Source organism: Cydia amplana, chromosome 16 (genome assembly GCF_948474715.1).
Source record: "Cydia amplana chromosome 16, ilCydAmpl1.1, whole genome shotgun sequence".
NCBI classification, from domain to species: Eukaryota; Metazoa; Arthropoda; class Insecta; order Lepidoptera; family Tortricidae; genus Cydia; species Cydia amplana.
In genome coordinates, this window is record NC_086084.1 from 12739035 (window position 1) to 12759274 (window position 20240).

The window sequence follows — 20240 nt, forward strand, 5'->3', positions numbered from 1 at the left end:
CTCATAAATTGTAACATTCGTCACAAGTTAGAAATTATGGTACCTTCTTGACGCTGTTTAACCTTTTCGACGCCGTGTCAAACACAAAAGCTGTCACGCTGACGCCACATCACCGAAGTGTCAAAACTGAAATTGAACTTTATGCATATGCACGTAGGTCCTTGTTGCTCTGTGGTCTGTGACCGATTAATCGGTCTTTGGCGTTAAACCTACGGTGCCGATATGTCGGTCATTGGCGTCCAAAAGGTTAAACAGCAATAGATTGATCTGAAATATTTATCATGTCATACTCGTTCTACGACATTCAATTTCCTGAAATATATTATGCAATTTTGTGACCCTTCCTTTTTAAGTAATAATCGAATCACGAATCTTCCAAACATATTTAATTTTGCCATGGATTTATATGTATCTTTAAAACTAACTTTCAATACCAGTTTTTGCCGATTGCGGTCTCAAGCTTCGGGGGCCCGTTTCTCAAAACCTTGTAACAAGTGGAAGTTCCTTTCTAACAAAAGCTGTCAAAAAGTGACATCCGCTTGTATTAATACCCGGGGGTATTTCTCTTATGAAATTAAGTAAATATAAGTTGTGCCATTGTCTTAGTAACGCTACTTCTGAGTATATATGTATGTTATTTAAACCTATATTTGTAAGAATAACATACTTAGTGACATATGTTGTAAGTACAGAATATTTTTGTGTTCATTTGTAAGAATTGTAAGTAACTTAACTGTAAGTTGAAAATAGATTAATACATACATATTTTTATACGCTGTTTTGTTTTATTATACCGCGCGGGCCCCACGTTGGGCGCCAATGTAACGTTATGAGAAAGAGTAATTCTATATGTTGGTAGGGAAAGTACATACATACCATCTCGTTAACAAAAATAAATTATTAATAAAAAAAATAGGGTGGGCGATCAAGGCCTGTCCCTAACTTTGAAATGACAGTACACCCAATGGAACGTCAAAATATGATACAAATCTCACCATAATCAGGAGGTTGACTGCCTCACGGCCTCACCTCTACCTATCTAGAAAAAAAAAAGATAATTATGTACCTAATATTTAAAAAAAAAACAGTTCGAACGATACGATAAAAATAACTTAAAGTCCGATATCCCAAAAAATGCCAACCCGATACAATTGATCTATGTATTTGTAAATAATGTCTTTACCAAGATTAATCCCGCTATGATCGTAAGTGCAACGTACAAATGACATTCAAACTTTTGGCTAATACAATATTTTATAGCATACTGCAATAACATTATAAGTTAATACGAAACTGAAGCCAACCGTTAATTCAATTATTAAATCCATTATTTTCACTTTGCTTAGTCTGAATGTTAGCAATTCCAAGTCTCAGTAATGTTGAATTATTATTTTAAAATCTATTAACATGATGTTATTTACATCCTTATTATTCAGTAAGTGCTATTATGACACGTTACTTTGCTGTTACTTATGACGTTTTAAGTCACAACTTTAGTAGTAAATAATAGTAAATAAAAAAAAGGCATATGTAATCAGATGTATGTAATTGATTGTGCAGAGTACTTACTAAAAAACCCAACTGATGTACTTATTAAAAAATAAAAAAAAACAATGATAGAATTAATCAACAGACATCAGGGAAATTTTGACGCAGACTCATTTATTTTTATAGCCATTCATATTATTAGTTCAACACTGGAAAGTGTATGCCCCTATCAATGCGAATCGAATGAAAAAACTAACCGAACAGAACATTGTGTTAAAATAGAACCGATCGCAGGACCAGCAACTTATATTCCAATGGTTGCATGCGCGATGAAAGAACTCAAATGTCAAGTAGGTACGAGTAAGTCTAAAATATAGTCGTTAAGATTGTTTGAGTGAATTGCAAAAAAATTGTATGTAATTAACCGCAGTTAAGAAGCTGAGTAGTCTTAACTTGATTGATTCATTAGTGTTAAGAAAATTAACTACCTACGTATGTAAATTGGATTGTATTGTATTTATTGTAATTAATTCGTACACATATAAGTCTATTCTATAGCTTAGGTACGCTAATGTTTAACTGTCGTAACCACTGACTTAATATAAAAGAAATAGACACACAAAGCAGAACAAAAACGTCAAGAAATGTGGATCCCAATGACGTTTCGCACCATTTGCATTGATGATAAAAACGCTTACGTAAATTTTGAGTCAAGATAAATGTTTCGTACAGAAAAGAGCTTAATGTCGTAAGCATTAAGTGTCAAATTTGCATACATAAGTACCAACACTGTTAAAAAATTTAGTCCGATGGCACTAAACGTAACGTATTTACGTCAAGCAACGTCAAACGAGAATAATGAACGAATGGAGTCACTTTGGTACACTTGAATAGGTATTACTGTACAGAAAAACCAATTGAAGTAATAAATAAAACAAATTTAATTTAATCGGGAGTTTAAATAAAATTAATTCGTGGTTCAAATTCAAACAAATTAAATTTTTAATAAAGTCCAACTTTATAAAAAAAATCGGGTTGTTCCCACTAGTTACCACCAAGTTGATATCAGTGGTAACTACTAGGATTTTTTTTTCCCACCTTTTACCACTGGTAACTACTGGGAAAAATAATTCCCACTAGTTACCACCAAAGCGAGTTGGTGGAAATAACCCATAAAAATCCTGTGGTTGTCACTGTGTTCAGACAGGTTTAGCATTTACAGTTAGTCGATATAAGCCCTTATTGGTTGTCGGAAACAGGGAAATGGGCCGATCACACAAGTGCCGTTTTGCTTTGTTTAAAACTGCGTCACCCCTATCTCTTGCTATAATTAAATAGCAGTCCACTTTGCACGTCGCATAGGTTTTCTTGGAAATCTTGAATTTAAACATAATATTATTCCTTACGAATTCCATATAAAAATAAAAATAAATATTGACCTCACATCGACTCATTAGATTTTTGTTCCATGACATCCCTTCTTTGGTATTAACAAATTAATTTATTCAAAACCATAAAATTACCACCAGATTACATAAATTATGTAATGCTATCCAAAGAACTAACCGAAAGAAATACATTCCATCCTTTTTCCTTGTTTTATCATTGTTATTTTTACATATTTTAACGGCACATTTCGTAATTGTTGACAACTTCACATTTGAGCGTTTCAAACAAGACTAAACGAAAAAGTAACGCGTGATCTGTTTCAACGTTACTTTTGTGGGGCCATTTTTTGCGGCTGATTGGGTATCCAGTTCTTTATTCTATATCAATGGTCGTAACACAATGGATTAATTAACTTTAGACTAATTACAGGTGCATGTACATTTTTTTGCCATTCACTCATTTGCACAGTTTAGAAAGGCTCGTTAACACAAATGGCTCATTCAGTATGATTCTCTCCGTCTGTATTTCAATTGAAATAGTCCTGGGCCACACTATATTACCTATACAGTAGCAACACATTGCAATGTCGTCAGGTGACAAGCAAAAGTCACTAATTACTATAAAATATTTAAACAAAAATTAACCTTCAATTTCGTACTAATATGGTTCACTATGGCTATGAACTTGTGGAGGTACTTAGTGACTTTTGCTTGTCACCTGACGATGTGTTATATTGGTCTTAATTAACATAGTGACATAGGTTAATGTGCTTGTGAAAGGGTTAACACGCATTACTTTTTTAGGGGACGCAGCTATACTGTCAAGTGTTGAAATGTCGAAGTGTTCCTCCCCAAAGAGAGTGAAGAGAGAGGTTTCCGTTACACACAATGTCGAAGAAGACGACTTTGACCAAGTTACAGGTGCATTTACCTGTTATAGTAAATATCTGGGAGACAGAGCTTTGCTCAGAAAACATATAAAAACTCAAAAATGGGCGTTTTCCCAGGGATAACACCTAGCTAGATCGATTTTTCGCCCCGTAAATCCCCATATAGCAAATTTTATCGAAATCGTTAGAGCCGTTTCCGAGATCTTCAATATAATATATATATAAATAAATAAATATACAAGAATTGCTCGTTTAGGTATAAGATATATTAAACAACGAATGCTGCTAAAATATGCGATAGAGTTCATAGATAATACTTAGACGTGCCACAGATCATATAAGCTTAGACCAAGAAGTCTGCAACGATTTTGATATTAGCAATATTAGCATACGTAGTGCAAGTGTTATTTTATTTTTAATTTACGTCATTATTTCATAGAAGTTTGACGCGTAAAATAACACTACTTATAGTGCTAAGTACACGCAGTGGCGTGTGCTATCAAAATCGTTGCAGAGTTATCTTGGTCTAACTCTACCTGCGCTCTTATTGCGCTTACAATATGAGGTCCCGTAACGCGAAACGAAAAAACGGAACATCCTAATTTTGTTTGTCCGTCCGTCCGTCTGTCTGTCTGTCAAGACCTTTTATCTCGGGAACGCATGGAGGGAGGTATCGAATTGATATTATAACCATATATACTTCCTCAGAGTCAAGGAAATTAGTTTCTATGCCACTATACCTTGCCAAAGTGATACTAAGCGGCTTTACGGTGCCAACTTGGCGTGGTCAGAGTCTATACCAAGGTACGAAGTAGAGGGATACAAATTCCTTGACTGTACATTAATTTTGACCTTTTTTGTACCATGGTTTTATATTTCTCTTTAATTGATACTTTGTCTATATCTGGCCTCAGAAAGCATGAGAATTCACAAAGAAGAGTGCCCAGACGAATGTCCCACGAGCAGCGATATGGTGTGCGCGCGTTGCTACCACGGCGTCTACCGTTCCTTCCTGAGTGACTGTCACGTGCGGATATACCAGTGCCGCCATCATGGTGAAAGTGGGTATACTTGTATATGTCGGGGTATCGGGAGGCCGAAAAGGCGTGTCTGGCATATTGATGTCGTGTGGGCGTTCACGAGCAGGTTTTCACCAAATAATAATCTCACGATACAATCAAAACACTGTATATCTTATTTTAATTGTCAAATACCAAAAATATTCACGGATTACAACAACAAATCACGATTAAGAGCCAATGGGTTTGTAAGCGACCATTACGTGCGGGGCGCTGTCAATGAATGACGTTCCGCGCCGCCATGACACTTACAACTCCATTCCGGACTACCCGCTCTTAAAATAAATCGCCAGTGTCAATAACAATCATAACTACCCGATTAATTAAATTAAACAATTTAAAAATAATCGAATTAAATCAAGCGCGCGCCGTTATATACATTCTTGACAGATTGTGGACTGGCAAGCTTTACTTGTCGACATATTATGTCCCATCACAGAGACAGACAAACTTCAACCCTGTCCACACAGGACAATTTTACATGTTCAATGATCCATTAGTTTGTCACATATAGTTTATTAGACAGATATAAGGTAAACGTACTTGAAACTTAAGTCATTTGTCAATAGAGGTGACAGCAGGGCGCCATCTATTGGGCATTAGCATGTCGACCACTAGTACGTTTACCTTACCAGTTAATTTAGATAATTCTTCTAGGACTAGAGTTGGTCTCGCGACATGCGTGCTACGGTTCAGCACCCTACATGATGGATAGAAACCGACCCCAGGATGTTAAAGAAGAGCTGCATGAAGTGGACGTTCACAAGGGTCGGTACTTAAGAATTTAATGGAAACAGTATTTTATTTATAAGCCATTTAATGTCCCAAGCTGCGGGGCAAAAGTCTCGCTTTTTATTATTACAAGCTTTTATGTAACTATGTTTGTACAGTTCAAATCTTGCAAGTTAAATTTGATCCACTCCCCAACTTCCAATGAAGCTGCAAATTTGATGGAGGCAGGAGGCCACCTGGCCATAGGAACTCTGTGATAAGATTTTAAAACAACGCAAACTAATTGTGTTTGGGGGTTTTGGAATCGTCTCGATGAGTTACTATTTTGCCTTTGGAAGCCTTTTTTGCCTTACTTAGTTGCCTGTAGAAAGAAGAGTACAGTCAGCGATAAAAGCTTCTACCAAAAATGAAAATTTTGCCAAAAACTTATTTCCTATCATTATTGGTTCTACTGTTTTTCTAGTTTTTATTTTACGACTTTGTCGGCGTAACCATGCCTAACTGATTTATACATCCGTGTCAAAATTCAGCTTTCAGTAAAGTCGCGGACGGATAGACGGACAGACATACACAAACGGAAATGGCGAAACTGTAAGGAAGGGTTCCTAGTTGACTACGGATCCCTAGAAAAGAGTAGAAAAGTGTACATTAGTATTGTTATTATTTTTCAGATGCAAAGAAATTAGTTAATAAGGTTGCTTTGGCTGGTGTGTTACATGGTATGTACGTTTTTATTTACTTCTTACAAAATCTATAGACTTATAATTAATAGATTCCTCAAATAGATGGAAAAATTATCAACATACGTTATAAATTATTGATAATTAAATACTTTCCATGATCCGTTCAGCAAAAAACAAACTGTAAAAAAAATGAAATTTAATTTCTTTTGAATGCCTATAAATATCTCAAGCCAGTAACATATAAATTAACATCGATATTTATACCCGGTGGCGATATAAGTAATTATTTAAACTAACTATTTTCAGAAAGTGATTTCTGGACGGCTCCCCACCATAGACTTCGAACGCCAAAGCCAACAGTACACGTAAAATGGCCGTCAAGACGTACAAGAACAAAAGCGGCTACACCAACAATGTCGCCGTTAACAAGTACACCACGTACACAGAGACCCACTACACGGCCCAGACGTACTACATCTATGACGCCTAGCATAACCGCTATTACTAGTACCACTACCACTACACAAGCTACCACTACCGATCCGTCATCGGACGAGGATAATGGTGGTAGGTACTATCATCTCTCCTAGCCGTTTTCTGCGATCTACAGCTGACAGCATCGTTGGTATGCTCTCTCTGGTGAGTGGTGACTAACATAGCCAGTTTTAGCAGCGAATATGCCACTCTACTCTAGCTGCAGGTTAGCAAACCTCCGATATTATCGTCTCCGATTGACTTTGTTATAAAATTATTGTGTTTAATTTTTTATAAAATTGCTTCATCATCTCTATAGTGTTTTTTTTTTGTAGACGTGGAAAGGATAGACGTAGATATATGTCCAAACGATGAAGACCAAGATACTGCCATTGAAGTGCCAGATGTCTGCACCAACACTAGCAGCCCACCGATATCTAGTTCGTCAGTATGATGTGCCTATACCATGTATTTAATTAGATGCATAAAAATCTACTACAGATATCCAACATTTGCTTACACTAAAATTGCCAGTGATAAGTGATAAGCAAGCTATTAGGTAGTCCAAGGATCTAGTTTTAATGTAAAGTCCTTAATCGTCTCGGCACATAAGGGCATGAGCATAACACAATTGCTTGATATAAAATCGTGCCGTGACATTCATGTCGTGGATATCTAAGTAGTGAAAAATCACGAGATAAACTTGTATGATAGCACGAATTTTTTGTTGGACTCCTCCCAGTCAAGAACTTTGTATTTATTATCTTCTTAATGCCAGAGCATACGTGCGTGTACACGTCACGCAAGCGGTATGCAGTCTCTCATAACTTCATAGGTACCTATCTTTATATTACAACGTGCACGTGTACGTTGACTACGTTCACATGCACATCTACGTACATGCATCCGGCGTGCACAGGCCTTTACTCAAATCAACTTTTCACTGTCTCACCTTATTTGCTTTATTTTTTTTCACTAACTACAAATTAACTTTCAGAGTCTTATTTTCATCAGAAAATTTTAAACTTTCAGTGACTACATGAAAGTAGATTTGCATCCAGACCTCATAGAAGACGGGTCCCCAGTGTGGATGGTGTTCAACGGCGGCAAGAAGATAACGTCCAAGATACGGGCGGATGCCGGTCTCGTGGTCGGGTGCGACGCCTACGCAGGCCTCGACTTCTCTGGAAGCGTTGTTGTCAGGAACAAAAATGATAATGACTTTATAGGATTAGTATTCGGGTAAGGCATACCTAAATATAAAAAAAAGTATTTGGGAATAATATTATTACATATGATATAATCATGGATCAATCTTCAACCTAGCTCCAAAGCAACGCTTGTTCAGTATGTTCTAGGCAATTGGCGCTGTCCAAAATACTGGACAAAATCTTTGACCCCCTTTTTGTATTTTTTTCTTAACCAGAATCATTGATACTATTGAGCGCCGAGGAGGTTTGAACTCACGACTTTCCGTGATTTTTGCCAAATTAAGGGTTAATAGGTACTTAAATAGATAATACATACATAGAAAACATCCTTATCTCAGAAACAGGTTAAGAGAGATATGGGCACTGTGAATGTTATCTCATCTCGCTTTCTGTGGTCAGCACAGCGGATGTCATTCCAGATCTAGAGCAGAGCCCAACTGAGGAAGTACTTTCAATGTCTTACTCTAGTGACCCGTAACAGTATTGATGGTACCAAAGAATATAATACCAAAGAATAAGTCTATAATCTAACTTATCGTTTAACATTTTAGCTATCGCAGCAACAGCCAATTTTACCTGGTATCGTGGAAGGCGAAATCAGACAAGTACTGGGTAGGCTGGCCTTCCGTGGTGAAAGCCGACGCGGGCCTGCACATCAAGCTGGTGAACTCGGCGACGGGTCCCGGAGCCTATCTGAGGAACGCGCTTTACAGCACCGAGTCGGTTAAAGATCAGGTTATTATCGAACATTAATTTTTCACTACATTGGGTTAACCTCCTAAGGCCCAAGGTCCTACCTGTAGTACTTCTTCAGTTCGATGAAATTTAAACCATATTCAATTGGAACAGAGTTGCATTTCATTTGTTTCGTTTAATTTTCAAGCAAATAGAAATCAATTCTATTCCCTGCACAATAGGTTCAAATTTCAGTGGCATTTTTCATTTGTATGGCTGGGCTTTAGATGGATAAAATTTAGCTGGTTTGGAGGGCTCATAGTGGGCGGGATAAATACGAAATCACAGCGTGTCCCAAAAAAGCAACATGCTGAGATTTATAACACCATTTCGTGGCACTTTCTTCTTTATGCGTTTTTCTCTATGTATTCTGTTTTGTTTGTACTTACGATTAAAAATATTTCCACCTATTATATTCAATCAACCACTTCCTTAAGGATGACTCACGTTAGACCGGGCCGAGCCCGGGCCGAGGCGTCCGACATGTCATTTTCTATGACGGCTGATCGGTGATTAGTTACGTGGTGCTTTCCATAGAAAACGAAGCGCCGGAAGCTCCGGCCCGGCCCCGGCCCGGTCAAGCGTGAGTCATCGTTTACCCTATCTTCCATACTCTCCACGTTTTACACGAGCAATATTATGTTCCCGGTGCAATCAATTAAAACCCTATCTTCTCAGTTCTCTTTAACCAACTTAATGATTTCGAAAGTAAATATAGGCCTGTTCATATAATTCTGACCGCACATTCTTGTTAGCCGAGCACCATCAGTGGAATGGCCAACCAATCGTTGATGTGAATGACGAATTGGCATCACGCGCGCGATTGGTCGCAACTACTTAGTTGCGTTGGACTATACGATTGGCTTACATTCGTGTGCTCACCAGTGTTTTGGCCCCATTCTTGGTGCCCGTAAGGTCATAAGTCAATATAAACTCTTCCGAGAGCTTGGCAAGTGGCTAAGAAAGAAGGGAAATGACCCCCGATCTGAGCCCGTTCCGTCATGGCTTGTCCAACACGTCTCCATCGCTATACAGCGGGGTAACGCTGCTAGTGTGATGGGGACCTTTGGACCCGGCATGGCTCAGAACGGCTTTTAGTTCTTAAGTTTTGTAACGTATTTATATTACTGAAATAAATGTTTCATTTTCCAATTAATAGGTGAAACTCCTTTGGCAAGACCCAAAGAAACAAGGCTGGAAGCACTTGCTAATATATTCCTGGCAGCTAATTCATCGGCCTCATATCGGCCTTATCCGAATAAAGGTGTTCAGACTCGGCAAGCTCATAGTGGACTCTGGAAACGTCTTTGATAAAACTATTAAAGGAGGCAGGATTGGAGTATATGCGTTTTCACAGGAAAATATCGAGTGGCACAAAATGAAATTCGAATGCAATGGTACGTCAGATTTTATTTTATGTAGGTACGAACGGAACGTTCACCGATTTCACGCAATAACACTCTATGGCGTTGATGTTCGGTACGCGAATACGGTTCTAAAATGTTGTTCTTGTTTCAGATAAAATTCCAAAAAACCTGATGTCAGAACTACCTCCAGACTTACAAAATATATCGGTTGTAGATAACACTTACACATGGAATAACAAAAGCGGGCCATAATAAAATGATTTTTTTTTATTGAAAATTTGATTCAACAAACATCTAGGATTAGGTATCGCACACAGTTACAGCCAAGGACAACTATATTGTCATTAAACAAACAGATGACTTTGAATCCCGTCGACTTATGGAACTAGATATCAGACGGGATGAGCTGAAAGCCTGACCACCAGCGGCTATTATACAGGGTGGAAAGATAAGTCGGGCCCTGGAGGGAAACTACCTTAAATCCTTAAGCTGGCTCATTTTACTTAAAGAAGACATTCCTTTATTTTTAAAAAGAAACAAAACTGCATTCATAGTATTTTTCTTTTTTTCTTCAATTTGGCTTGTCTAAAAAAATCTTGAGTACTAAATATTAGATTTTATGGATATTTTGTACGACAGACGAGTGTAAGACCTAATGTTTCTTGGAGAAATGTTATCATTAACATTAACTGTATCGACTAGTAGAATAAAATTACGAGTTTTTATTTTTTGGAATTTTTAGTCGGTTCGAGTCCCGGGCGAGGCAAGCGAGTTTTAGAAAATCTTTGAATGCAGTTTTGTTTCTTTTTAAAAATAAAGGAATGTCTCCTTTAAGTAAAATGAGCCAGCTTAAGGATTTAAGGTAGTTTCCCTCCAGGGCCCGGCTTATCTTTCCACCCTGTATAACTATAGCAATGGTGTCCTTACCTGCCCGTTGTGTGCACGGGTCTTTGCACGGGGTCTAATAAGATCGGCTACGCGAGCCACACGCGGGCACAATGACATGAGCGTATTCAGCAGCGGAATTGAAACAGTCGCCGTGGTCGAAAGCGGCCGGGAGCGTATTGTATATTATTTATAATATCTGGGTGACCGAGCTTCGCTCGGAAAACATATAAAAACTCGAAAATGCGCGTTTTCCCAGAGATAAGACCTAGCTAGATCGATTTCTCGCCCCCGAAAACCCCCATATAGTAAATTACATCGAAATCGTTAGAGCCGTTTCCGAGATCCCCGAAATATATATATATATATATATAATTAAATATATAAACAAGAATTGCTCGTTTAAAGGTATTAGATTAGATAGATTAGATTAGATTAGATAAACACGGACAAAGTGCCAAAAATATGTATACACGACCATATTGCTCATAAATTATGACAACAACAAAAAGGAAAAATAGGATACCTACGGAACTAAAAAATATACGGTAGGAGTTAATCGAGTTAGTAGGTACTTGTTCACTAATAAGTGATTTTCACCAAGTAATTAATTTGGACACAATCTCGGAACTAGTTTTGTAATTGCCTAATTGAGAAAGCAGAAGTGTTCCATCGAAGATGCATCGTTCTCTTATAATACACTTAATTTTGTGTTGTACTATAGTACATTTCAGCAATGGTAAATAAATATTGGTTTGTTATTGTACATTAATATGTATATACATACAACATTTTAACCACCAACACTGACCGTCTCAACTGCTCTCAATACAGCGTTGCAACAATCATCAGTGCAGTGCAGTGGCCATTGATGAAAAACTTACAAAGTAACAAAAAAAATATATAAATGGATATTTCGAATATTTTTACTGAATTTGGATAGAAGTATCATTGATAAAACTAACTGTTCTTACCTTTATCACTGTTTTCTTTGATAAACATCGCCTTACATCTATCAACATTTTTTTCAGGATGCAGTAAAGGTACCTAATTATTTTACTCATATTAGGTTTTTTTTTGTGCCGGAGACTCTCAGCCTGATTTTTAATTTTAATAAACGTCAATAGTTAGATCTCGATACGATATGGATCGGATCTACCTATCAGTGTCAAATCAAAAGTGACGTTTCTTTAAACAAAAACTATTGACACTGATAGATCCGATCCATATCGTATCGAGATAAAATTTTTCACGTTTATTAAAATTATAATCAGGCCGTTTGTCAATTATAAGATACCTATACAAACCTATATCTAGTTGAGATCTATTCTAGTAGGTAACGTATCGTTCTCGTATCTTATCTTTTGTTCGAATTAGCCCGTAGGTATATCTGTGACTATATAATACTAATATAATACTTCTTTACCCAGAATACAAACCTCAGGTCGATGAGGCCGTCCTGATGGTCAGAACACTAGAAACCACTATAAAAGACCTCATGGACATCATACCGAACCAGATTTACAATAATGGAAAACTGGAACACTGTCTCAATAGACCTAGGAAATTGATGCAAAAACTTACAAGTAAAAAATGTCCAAAAGAGGAGGAAAGGGCTCATGCGGAATATGAAGAACATGGGAAAAGACCATGGACGGTACATCCATTTTAAGTATTTCGTTTTACAAACAAAGCAATTTTCATCTATTCAATTGTCTACAAAAATACTTAAAATATAAAAATGTAATTTAAAAGTTGTCTTACTTTAACTTGGTGTTTAAAAACATTGATAAAAAAAAATATTGGCCGTAGTTTTTTACTTACCTACTGGTTTTCTCTGTCCTTACGGACCCACATCCCATCCCATCCGTTTAATATAGCAATACAAATATATTATCATGAATACGAAACTGCTGGTCTGTGCGCTTAAACCGCTGAATCAATTTGGATGAAATTTGATACTTATAAATTGAGTTACCTAATTGGAATACTGAAGAAATAATAGTCTCAGGTATTGTATCCTGTAGAGGCAATGCATGAAATATTATTGTCCGTTACATACGCTACCTAGGTAATGTATACAATTCCCGGCATTGTGTAAAATAAGAAAATTTAAGAGATAGAAGTCTAGATAGGTGCGACGACGAGCGAAGCGAGAAGGAACTTGTTAGATCAACTGCGATCAAACCGTGATAACGAATTAACGATACGATAATATTATATTTGGTTAATCGAATATAGTCTGCTTTGCACCATATTTAATTTATATTCGTCGATTGGTAATTATTGTAGGTGAGGGTGGGGAGGGTCGATCCCTAGGGGACACTTGGTAAACTTCATTTTTAATCAAACCAAACGAGATACAATTTTTTGCGCTGGTAACACTCATTCATTCGTACCTAACTTCACGTTCTGTCATGGCACTGTATCGGAAAAGTCAGTGGTTCAAAAATGGCGGACGGTGAAAGATTTTCTGCGTACTATATTCAATTTTCGGTAAGCTTTAACTGGATTTATTTTATAATATGAGATGGAAATGATGTTAGTGAGTGTGCTTATTTTATTTGTTGTTTATTGAAGTGATGATTAACTTGGATTACATTGATATACGCGAACACATGTTTCGAGTACGGCACGTTTTATAATCTTACTATGTATGGGGAGACTTTGTCTTTTTCTTCAGGGGAGATATGATTCCGGGATCATGTCACCCCCAAAGCGATCAAGTATACATTGTAATAAATTTACTTACAAAATGATTCATAGACCTATCATAAATATTTTCTTTTCTTTAGTAAATCATGCCGCGAAAGTACGACCAGATCGAGAAACACTGATTTAAACTGTCAAGGTTTTTGACTCATTATTGTTTATTAAAACGGAATTTAATGGCGTATAATTCAGTTTTTAATTATACAACCGACTCCGAAAACGGAATTATCACAGTGGCCTTTGAAAAGACTGACTAAAGTTGACATCAACATTTTACGAACTACCCGTACTTGGTCTTTTTTATCAAGTTAAACGTTTTACACACAGGGGATGTTACTCGGTCGACAAAAAACACTTATAACGATATTTGGTTTTCAACCGGCGATATTTGTTTTTATGGATGAAATGCTATTTCAATGGCTTTCCGACCTTATGTACTATAGAACCGACGGTCCATAGAAAGGATTTTAGGATTATGCAGCACAAACACCGTCCTCGAAACGTGAGCAGTATATTTCTAAACTTATTTATTATAGTAAACAATAACGACCAGTGATGGGTAAAACAATTAAAATTGCTGTAGGTATCTGACGCTAAAAATACCTTCATAAGAACTTTAAAAAAAATAGCTTGTTACAAGAAATTTTATGTTAATAACTTAGATTTTTGTTTTTTTTTTTGGTACAAAAATTGATTCCCTATTGCATGTGGTTTTATGGATAATACGATTACATTGTTTTTAAAAAGTATAAGATTATGGATTAATATGTGTTTGATATCTTCATATATTAATTTTCTGTAGATAAAGTGAATAAATTAATGTAGATACTACCCTCGAAATATGACATTGCCACTTAAAATCTTTTTACCAAGTGTCCCCAAATCTGGAAGACTTGATCCCTTCGGCTTAGACATCTGATTACCGGAAATACAACTTCAAAGCATGGAAGATGCAATATATATATGTTTGCTGTGTATTTTACAAATTATAGATGCATTGCTAATAGCGATCCGAGTTATATAATCAATGAGAATCTGGTATGGGGAGACATGGTAAAAATATGTTTACCATGTGTCCCAAGAACCAGGGTCACTTGATCCCCCTAGGATCAAGGCTCCCGACCAGGGGTAAACAAGTCTCCCTTACATAGGGGACACATGGTAAAAGTCAACAGTATGGGTTTTCATTAAATAATGATCTAATTTATTGCACAAATCTGTTCTAATTCAAACTATTAATGAAGAGATAAATTCTGAGTCGTATGGTCTATAAAGTTATTCAATACTAAAAATAGTTAAGAAAATGTATGCTAAAAACAAAAGGGGTGATCAACCCTCCCCAGTTTCCCCTACCTAAAGCCAGGGTTACACGAGGGGACAAATGTCCCGCGACATGTGACAGGTTATCGCATCGCACGACTTCGCACGACTTATGACACACACTGGCGACATGCAGCCATATTCGAACTTTAAGATACGTCTAATATAAGATATTGAAACGATATGGATCTGATATGTCATAGTCAGTGTCAAAGAAGTGTCAAAAGTGACGTATTTCTTTGAAGAAACGTCACTTTTGATATTTGACATATCTTAAAGATCGAATATGGCTGATAGTGTCGGGCACTCGGGCGCTGTTGCGGACATGTTGAGCGCAGCACGGCAACGTCGCTGGCGACAGTGGCGACACGTGTCACGTGTGTGTAGTGTGTACTTATGTTGTTATTAAAGAGAAATGTTTTACTAAATTGAAATAACCAAGCTATGCAATAGAATGAAATATTTTTAGTTAAATTTTAGAGCCAATCGAGTCTAGTATCTCATTATTTCCAAACCTTGTTGCAATTAAATCATAATTATAGCAAACATTTCGCAATTAACGTAATTATCAATGGCTTTTGGAATTTTGCTGATGGTGAGAAAATTATTTGCGCTTTGTAAAAAACAGTTGCACCGCATTTTCTCCGAGTTTGGGTGAAACTCGTCACAGTAAAAATGCGTTGCTTTTTAGTTTTATTAATTACTCTTCTGTGTCATTACGGAGATGGTAAATTATTATACTTAATTGTTTATCACATTGTATCTTAGCGAAGTATCTCAAATTTAAAATACACCTATAATTTATTTTAGGAAAATTAATAAATAAATAAACTTTAGAAATGAGAATGTTTCTCATGTGATGTAATTAAATGTTCCTTGATTTCAGCATGCAATAAAGGTAATCAAATGAAATTTCCGTTCCTTATTTTACTTGATTTATTCACAGACATCTTGGAGGATATAATCAAACGGAGACGCCATGTCTGTAATTTTCTGTACAAAACAGTCTGCCGATTTTTGCGGGGGAGGGGAACGTCAAATGTATGCGTAACGTAAAAATAGCCATGTCAGATAAACGTCAGTCCATACATTGTGTATGACCATTGGCCGCCTATTTTCGACAGAGGGGAAAGCCTGTTAATGGCTACTCCGTTTAGTTGTATCCTCCAAGACAGACATAGAATCCGCGCTCGATGGATTTATTCTACGTGTGACGTGTCTGTCGCCCGCGAATGACTTGTAGCTTATTTTTTTCTTTAATATAGGTACCTATTCTAAAAATCTAGTACCTACCCTTACCCTGAGTTTGACGCTGACATATTCGCTAGCGAATGCGTAAACTAACTGACATTGCACCTCCCTCGCCTCGTACTGACATTGGCGCCAGCGAGATGAGCGTTTAATTTAACGCATTCGCTATCGAATATGTCAGTGTGAAACTCTTGGTAGGGTACTTTAGAGGCCACTGTACAGTGTACAGTCGACGTCAAAGATATGTTTACATTTTTCGCCTTAATACAAAGGAGTAAGGTGAAAAAGTGTAAACATATCTTTGACGTCGACTGTAGATACGTTTTTTCGGTAATAATTACCTATAAATAGAAGTTCTTATTAATAATTCCAGCTCAGCTAGAATCTGGTTTAGAGGAGGTTCGCCTAGCCTTCATAGACATAGAAGCCGATGTTGCAGCCCTGCTGAAGACGATGGGTTACCAGGCGACCACCGAGAGCAAAGTCGACGAGTGCATTAAAAAACTCAATCAGAATCGGTTGAGGTTGAGAAAATTAGCTTCAACAGATACATGTATACCGAGGAAACTTAGCCAACAGCTGAAGCCTAAAAGGCTAAGGTACTCAGGACTGTAACATAGTAGTTTCAAACATTGCTCCATTTGATTTTTGAAATAAAAATAAAATAGGTTGTATGAGTCTGACTGCTTGGGTGACATAGTACTCGTATTTAGCTTGCTGTTCTGTAGGGCTAAGATGGCCGGCTCTTTATCACTTGTCACCATGGCTGTCACGTTCTAACAAATACGTAAGTGCGAAAGTGATGCATAGCGTGACAGGTGATAAAAATGCGACCATGATAGCTGGTCTGAATCACAAGCCTAGGTACCGCTCTACCATCTGAGCTCTCAAAACTTATCCGCATATTTCTACTAAATTTAACAGTGTTGAATTTCACCTTTGTAATATGTTTGTAATAATTAAAATCCTAATAATAAATAAACAGAATTGCGCTACCATTTTGTGTGCATTATTAACTCCTGTCAAGTTGCCCGTATATATATGTATATATACCAGTGAAATATATACATAATTATATATATTTATATAAAATTATAGGTAAGTATAGGCACATAATAAATAATAGTACTAAGTACAGAAGACTCACTCTCTAACAAAACGCGTCTGTTACGATCAGCACAGATATGGCCGCTAGGTGGCGACAGCGCTACGCGCGGCTTATGGCTTTCCCCAAAATTGGGGCGGAACGGATGTACTTTTAGCTACCTAAGCAAAGCGACGAAATCGCGGAGTGAGCCACGCCTGGTACATCAAATAATTATACCAAAAAAAATTTTAAGGATACCTACTACTACAAAATATAATTTGTCACAGGACTGTCTCATTTAAAACATAGACAGAGAGAATCATACTATCTTTGTCTTGCACCCAAAAGAAAAGGATGAGTATAGTTTTCCTGGTTCTTACTGACTGACAAATTGGTTTGAATGAATGAATGAAATTAATTTATTCCAGAAATATTCCATATGTGATTAAAATATGTAACATATTTAAAACTTAATAACCTTTGTTTTGATAATTTCAATGGCCTCGGGTGCGTACACCATTGACATAGATATCTAGGGACTGGCTTTACGGGCAATAATAATGAGGCATGACAGGGGCCAGTACAGCGGTGTGAAATCGCTACAACGCGATTGGTTGATGAGTTCGCATCACACGCGCGATTGGTTGACGAGTTCGCTTTACGCGCGCTATTGGTCGCAACTAGTCGGGTTAGACTGCACGATTGGTTGAAATTCGTGGGTAGCACCGCTGAACTAGCACGATGTTTAGTGCCCCATTAGCCCGTCCTTAGATATTATATGTCAATGGCGTACACGTAATTTTACCTTACCGGTTTTCATTTGTTTTATATTTTATGTAGGTACAAATATCGAACTTAGTGACAAATGTACAGTCAACAAAACTATTAGCTTAGCACCCCGACATACAAAATAAATGTGTTAATATACTTGGTCAACCAGATCTTGACAGTAGAAAAAGGCGGCAAATTTGAAAAATGTGTTTGATATCGTCCCATAGAAAATTTGAATTTCGCGCCTTTTTTACTGACAAGATTTGGTTGAACAGCTATAGCTTTGCTGACTATAACTGTATATTTAATAGTCCCTCGAGAAAACCTAGGCATAGCTTATTTCTCCTTAAACCGCGGTTAAATTCAAACTAATTATATAAATTGCCGCTAAATGTAACCCCAAATCGATCTAATAATCAATTTGTTCGCATGTGTGTCGTTGCTGCACAATTTCAAGATATTTAACTTTTATTTTTGACTTCAAAGGCATTTGTTCTCACTCACGATCATGAAGATTTTATTCTTGTCATTTATCATGTTATTAATTGCAATGGTATCGGGTATGTATTTTTACGAAAATTAACTTTTATACACACTTTTATTTATACTTAAGCTTATAGCTTAGGTATATACTTACTCGTATCTTCGCCGTAATCCCTACTGAGTCTCGTACGTATTTTCAAAATACGAATGATATTGATACATATTTTTATACACATTTTTTTAGTGCGCTATCTCTGTAAACCTTAACTGGCTCTTATATTTTGTTTTCTTGTTAGCTCTTAAAAATAAATACCTACATCTCACGGATCTTATTATTGGTACCACGTCAATCATACATTTTACTATAATTTTGCAAGCCATTATTATTAAACAAAATGTTATCCTTTTATCAAGGTAGCTGGAAATATGCTTTCAAACAAAAGGCTTACCTGGTTAGAAATACAGCCGAACAAGTGCAGAAAAATTTGACGGCACTGAGGGGGATACTGCAATTCCAGGCGCGGATTAAATCGAAACTGGACTTGAATTGCAAATAAATGGAGGTGAGACTAATGACACGTCATTTTGTCTATTTTATCTGCTTGACAATTGACATCTGACACTGCATTTCCTGTAGAGTCGCCACCAGATATATCGGAGCGCCCGAGGTGCTCAAAAATATCTGAACACGCACTCTAAGGCATTGACAATAGTGGTGTGTTCAGATATTTGTGAGCACCCTGGCCGCTCCGATGCATCTGATGGCGACTGTACATTTGTGGATGGGTAAGGAAGAACAATGTACGGTCATAGACTCAGTTGTTTTTAGTCACTCGCGTGACATGTTTCGGAGAGCCTAGGTCTCCTATCTCAAGCACTAACAGTGCGAGCAGCGTTCACGACGGCCGTGCCATCACACAAGTGTTTGACAAAGGCATTTGCCCTTGTCAATTCTAATTAAATCGTCTGAACAAATTTTATTATAATACTTATGCAAAAATTAAATTGGCTCGCCGATCCCACTTGATTCGACCGTTCTATTATGAACGATCAAACGGAGGTGCAGACGGAAGAATAGGAATTTTGACGCTATATGCGCGTTTTTTTTAAATTTCAAACGCTTCATTTACTAATATAATTGACGTCAATTTGTTTTCTGATGAAATCGGTCAATTACCTACGATACGAGTGAAACTTTGGTTTTTTAAAGGATTTATTTACCTAATATACTTAATTTACTCTTTGGATTTATTCATTGTTTCAGTAACGCCCACATCTAAGAAGATTTGCACAAACTTACAAAACTGTTGTGGACACAATAAAACAAGTTTTAATATCACAAATATATTTATTGTATTATTGTACATTATGTTTACATAACACAGACGAAACTACTATCACTCTGAGAATGATTATTTAAACTAGATAAAACAATAAGGATAAACCATACGAATACATAATTTTGCTAAATATGAAAGGTAAGACGATATAAATTAAGTACCTTCGTAGGTTAAGTCAAAAGGCTTGTTATTTTAGTACTTTTGAGTTTGATAAACTGAGAAATAGTTGCGCCATTCGCTGTAACCGTATTTATTAACACAAAATTGGCTTAGGCCGTTAAGAAATAGCCCTATGTACTCGTAAATGGCATAAGAGCGCTAACAACGTCATTTGCTTTATATCG

General features: G+C 36.8%; 1 protein-coding gene and 1 long non-coding RNA gene across 2 annotated transcripts; both read left to right on the forward strand.

Moving 5' to 3' along the window:
* The first annotated feature begins 7058 nt into the window (after positions 1-7058).
* On the forward strand, positions 7059-10317 carry LOC134655234 (thrombospondin-3b-like). The gene is made up of 5 exons (XM_063510684.1): positions 7059-7178; positions 7767-7976; positions 8497-8680; positions 9840-10077; positions 10199-10317. The coding sequence occupies exons 2-5, from the start codon at positions 7774-7776 to the stop codon at positions 10297-10299; spliced, it is 726 nt and encodes a 241-aa protein (XP_063366754.1). The 5' UTR covers positions 7059-7178; positions 7767-7773; the 3' UTR covers positions 10300-10317.
* An 8221-nt stretch (positions 10318-18538) lies between these two features.
* On the forward strand, positions 18539-19920 carry LOC134655278 (uncharacterized). Its single transcript, XR_010097424.1, has 3 exons — positions 18539-18633; positions 18971-19119; positions 19821-19920. It is a non-coding gene; the product is annotated as an uncharacterized LOC134655278 (long non-coding RNA).
* Positions 19921-20240: the final 320 nt, after the last annotated feature.

Bases quoted from the DNA above. Each gene is read 5' to 3' on its own strand.
- LOC134655234 (XM_063510684.1), top strand. From the start codon at position 7,774: ATGAAAGTAGATTTGCATCCAGACCTCATAGAAGACGGGTCCCCAGTG. The intron at 7,977-8,496 runs GTAAGGCATACC...TTAACATTTTAG, and splicing joins TTTATAGGATTAGTATTCGG to CTATCGCAGCAACAGCCAAT. The intron at 10,078-10,198 runs GTACGTCAGATT...TTCTTGTTTCAG, and splicing joins AATGAAATTCGAATGCAATG to ATAAAATTCCAAAAAACCTG.